The sequence below is a fragment of the Populus nigra genome, chromosome 17, assembly GCF_951802175.1.
Source record: "Populus nigra chromosome 17, ddPopNigr1.1, whole genome shotgun sequence".
NCBI classification, from domain to species: domain Eukaryota; kingdom Viridiplantae; phylum Streptophyta; class Magnoliopsida; order Malpighiales; family Salicaceae; genus Populus; species Populus nigra.
Window position 1 is genome coordinate 12,305,099 of NC_084868.1, and position 4,734 is coordinate 12,309,832.

The 4,734-nt window shown below is 36.5% G+C and overlaps 1 protein-coding gene across 1 annotated transcript; it reads right to left on the reverse strand.

Moving 5' to 3' along the window:
- Positions 1 to 670: 670 nt before the first annotated feature.
- On the reverse strand, positions 671 to 4,034 carry LOC133677649 (tubulin beta-5 chain-like). The gene is made up of 4 exons (XM_062099767.1): positions 3,889 to 4,034; positions 2,855 to 3,256; positions 2,511 to 2,780; positions 671 to 1,666 (listed from the first exon to the last, which is right to left on the reverse strand). The coding sequence occupies exons 2-4, from the start codon at positions 3,246 to 3,248 to the stop codon at positions 978 to 980; spliced, it is 1,353 nt and encodes a 450-aa protein (XP_061955751.1). The 5' UTR covers positions 3,249 to 3,256; positions 3,889 to 4,034; the 3' UTR covers positions 671 to 977.
- Between the last annotated feature and the right edge of the window lie 700 nt (positions 4,035 to 4,734).

Below are 4,734 nucleotides of genomic sequence, written 5' to 3' on the forward strand. Positions count from 1 at the left end.
CAAGGTGGTTGCTCAAGTTCATGCATCAAAGCAGCCTTGAAGAAATTAAATAAACAAAAATAAATAAATTATAATGCACTAGATATCGCATAGATCTGGAACTGCAGAAGAGTCCAAATTGATTAGCTTTAGACTTCAGGGCATAGAAAAGTGGCTTGCAAGCAAAGCCCTTTTTATTCTTTTTTTCAATAAAAGAAAAATAGACCCCTCATTCTATCTGCTTCACGTGATTCATCTTTGGTTATATTTCAACTTGTGATTAGCCTTTTAGTGTCCAGCGAAGGTCCTCCCCCAGCACTTGCTGCACGCTCAAGGAAAACCCTGTAGCTGAGAACTTGAGATTAGGGTTGCAAGCAAAAGATGCCCAAACGCGTAAAGAAGAAAAGGCCAGTCCAAAATCATTTGATTTATCATCATCATAAACTTTAAAATAATCTAGAATACAACAATTCTGGAATCTAAGGCAATAAATCATCCCATGGATTATATTGAATTCTCTACCATTTTTATTAAAATGGTAGATATTTTATTTGTTTTTTTTATAAAACTAAATTTGAACCATCTTAAAATCACTAAGAACCCATCCACATATTGGATGGATGTTAATTAGCAAAATCAGGAGGGCCAATAGAACAAGCGAAGATGGTGAAATGGAAAAATAACTGAAACATGCAAGCAACAATGATTACTGGATATTACAACAAAATGAAAACAAAGCCAGAACAGGACAGATTTTAACTACTAGCATGCTTTCCCCCTTCATCAACAATATTCGAACTTTTTAACTAGAAGAGAGAAAATAGGAACTTTTCTTAATCTCCTAGTGAAGTTCATTTACCCGCAATACAAACTAGAATGCAGTAGATTTTATACTCTTCAATAACATACATGGAGCTAACTTAAGCGAGCTTCATATACCATAGTGAAGCATCGATACGAATCGGATATTACTGTTCATGCTTGGTTGTGACACCCCTTCACATCTGCTCCGCATACTGACCCTCCTCTTCCTCCTCGTCTTCGTACTCACCCTCCTCATCGGCGGTGGCATCCTGGTACTGCTGGTACTCGGACACGAGATCATTCATGTTGCTCTCAGCTTCTGTGAACTCCATCTCATCCATACCTTCACCAGTGTACCAATGCAAGAAAGCTTTTCTCCTGAACATAGCAGTGAATTGCTCGCTGACTCTCCTGAACATTTCCTGGATGGAGGTGGAATTTCCAATGAAGGTGGATGCCATGGCGAGTCCCCTTGGTGGGATGTCACAGACACTGGATTTCACATTGTTTGGAATCCACTCAACAAAGTATGACGAGTTCTTGTTTTGGACATTGATCATCTGCTCATCCACTTCCTTGGTGCTCATCTTGCCACGGAACATAGCAGAGGCAGTGAGATAGCGACCATGCCTTGGGTCAGCAGCGCACATCATATTCTTGGAATCCCACATTTGCTGGGTCAGTTCTGGAACAGTGAGGGCACGGTATTGCTGGGACCCACGAGAGGTCAAAGGAGCAAAACCAACCATGAAGAAGTGGAGACGAGGAAAGGGAATGAGATTCACAGCAAGCTTTCGGAGGTCCGAGTTGAGCTGACCAGGGAACCTCAGGCAGCAAGTGACACCACTCATGGTTGCAGAAATCAAGTGGTTAAGATCACCAACTGTAAGAGAATAATGATCCAAATGAGCTAACACAACCGAGAAACCAAAAAATAACAATTACAACAGCAACAGTACAAGGTAAACACAAATAATGGATATAAGAAAATCCATAGTGAGAAATTCAGATTCAACTCTGTGTTCTTATATTTTTCTATGAGCATGTTAAAGATTGCCAACATCATATATGCCTAACAAATCACAGCACAAAACTGTGATTCAGATTCTACTCATGTGTTCTTATATTTTTCTATGAGCGACAATTGCAAACATCCTATCTGCCTAATCAACTGCAGCTCAAAACTGTGATTGGTTAATGCTCTACCCTAATTACTGACAATGTCTCTCAAGAAAAAGGATAGAGTGACAACCTCTGCCAGATATAAAGCAATGTCGATTCCTCAGCAATAAGCATATGACAAGGAACTATATAACTGCGCAAAAGTTTGTTCAATCCCATGCTTACTGAGAAGGGAACCTAAAACTAGTAGTCACGACAACCAAATATTCAAAGTTATGGAACCAGTGGGTATCATTTTCCACTAAAATCACAGAACTCCATAATTTTCCATAATGTTAACCTATCTCCATAAACCAAATGTAAAGAGCACCAATTATACATTACACAAAAACCAGCAACAAAATTAACTAAAGCGTGATCAGTAGAACAAAATGAGTCATTAAGGAACGTGTCAAATCATACAAATCCACAATTACATGAACAATACTTAAAATACATAGAAAAAAACAATCCAACTAGATGAACTGCTGACATGATAAACTAGATTCAGACAAAATTTAAAGTGATTGACAGATGCAACTTACAGTCATTTCAGTTTCACTTACAGCTTGGAGTAGTCAATTTAAGAGTCCTGAAGCAGATATCATACAAAGCCTCGTTATCCAGAACCATGCACTCATCAGCATTCTCAACAAGTTGATGCACAGACAGGGTGGCATTGTATGGCTCAACCACAGTATCTGAAACCTTTGGGGAGGGAAAAACAGAGAAGGTCAACATCATCCTGTCAGGGTACTCCTCCCGTATTTTTGAGATGAGCAAGGTGCCCATTCCCGAACCAGTTCCACCACCCAATGAGTGGCACACTTGGAAACCTGCAAAAATAACGACAGATCAGCACATCCTTTCCACAAAAATTTCAACTTAAAAAAACAGGAGAGCACCAAACCTTGAAGACAGTCACAGTTCTCTGCCTCCTTCCTTACAACATCAAGAACAGAATCAATAAGCTCTGCTCCCTCAGTGTAATGCCCCTTAGCCCAGTTGTTTCCAGCACCAGATTGTCCAAACACAAAGTTATCCGGCCTGAAAATCTGCCCATACGGACCAGTACGAACACTGTCCATAGTACCAGGTTCCAAGTCCATAAGCACAGCACGTGGAACAAACCTCCCACAAGAAGCCTCATTGTAGTACACGTTCACACGCTCCAACTGCAGATCTGATGAACCAACATACCTTCCAGTCGGGTCTATTCCATGCTCATCACACACAACTTCCCAGAACTTGGAACCAATCTGGTTACCGCACTGACCACCTTGCACGTGAAGGATCTCTCTCATTGTCGCTTCTGCAAAAATCAAAACCATTATCAATCAGCACCACACAATTTCACAGCTAACAAATCTTATAATTCCAATGACGGTAAAGTAGATAAAATAAAATCTAACAGATCTATCACTCATAAATTTTCGTATAAGAAAAAAAACGCATGAATTACTATATGCTCACTATGAAGAAGTGAAAATAGCAATTAAATAGGTAAGATCTAAAATAATTACTACGTAAAAGCAAAATTAATAAAAAAAATCTTCGAATCTAAAAAAATATCACTATAACTGAATTGATTTCAAAAACTACATAAAATTGTTACTATAATCTCACTTCTGTAACCATAATAAGCTAAAATAACTGAAAAAACATTGAGAAAAATCAATAAAATCGCTATCCATAGATAAGAAGGCAGTGTTGCAGTGAAAAATAGTAAAAAATAAATAAATAAATAAACAAAATTTTAAAGATCCAGAGATCTAATCGACTAAGAGCATGCAAGATCTAAAAAATTTCACCAGAAAAATCGAAAAAAAAAATCACTAAAATCACTAAATAAAGCAAGAATTAAATAAAATTGATAAATCTAATGAACGAGAAGTAAAGGCAATGTGAACAAAAAAAACTGGAGATCTAGAGAGAGAGGATTACCTGGAGATTTTTAGAGAATGGAGAACACTTGAACGGGAGAGAGAGAGAAACAGAGAGTGAGGAGAAAGGACAGCCCTGGAGAGAGAGGATTTATGGTTATTTGAAGAGAGTGAGGGATAGGGAGTGAGATCGGACGGTATACATTGGTTCCCTCCTGTTTTTTTAAGATTAGTTTGGTACCGTTGGATGGTAGAAATGGACGGTTGAGATTGGGATTTTTGGGCGTGATTATTAAGGTTTGAGTTTTTAAATTTTGGTGTTAATTTATTGGACGGATTTGACCTTCACCGAAATGACAGGAATGGCCTTTGACTGCTCATTTTGAGAAAAAAACAGTTGACGGATGTTTTTCGAGACAGGGATCTCTCACCGACGTCCTTTCTTTCAATATTACGATAATGTCCCCGAATAAGATTATAGGTTGAATCGTGCACAGGCATATTATTTTGTATTTTAAATTTTATCAAATAAATAAAATAATAAATTTTAAACTTATTTCCGCTAATAACAAGCTTAGTCGACTCAATTTTTTAAAAAAAAAAATTTATATATATAATATAAGTTTAAGAACTGGATATAAAAATACCCTAGTTATAGATAAAAATAAGAGGGTTTTAATTTAAAACTCCATAAACATTTATTAAAGATCAAGTTATACAATCTTGTCACCCTCCTAATAATTCTAGAATTCACCAAAAAAATAATTTTTTAAATATATAATTTCTCTTATGTTAAGTGTCCTGATAATTTTACATTTACTGTTTATTATTATTATTATTGTTATATATATATATATATATATATATATATATATATATATATATATTACTAACTTAAACATATAGG

What these genes read in the sequence shown, in the direction of transcription:
- LOC133677649 (XM_062099767.1), bottom strand. Translation starts at nt 3,248, where the DNA reads ATGAGAGAGATCCTTCACGTGCAAGGTGGTCAGTGCGGTAACCAGATT. An exon ending in GAACTGTGACTGTCTTCAAG is followed by an intron (nt 2,781 to 2,854) that starts GTTTGGTGCTCT and finishes TTATTTTTGCAG; the next exon opens with GTTTCCAAGTGTGCCACTCA. An exon ending in TAAATTGACTACTCCAAGCT is followed by an intron (nt 1,667 to 2,510) that starts GTAAGTGAAACT and finishes ATTCTCTTACAG; the next exon opens with TTGGTGATCTTAACCACTTG.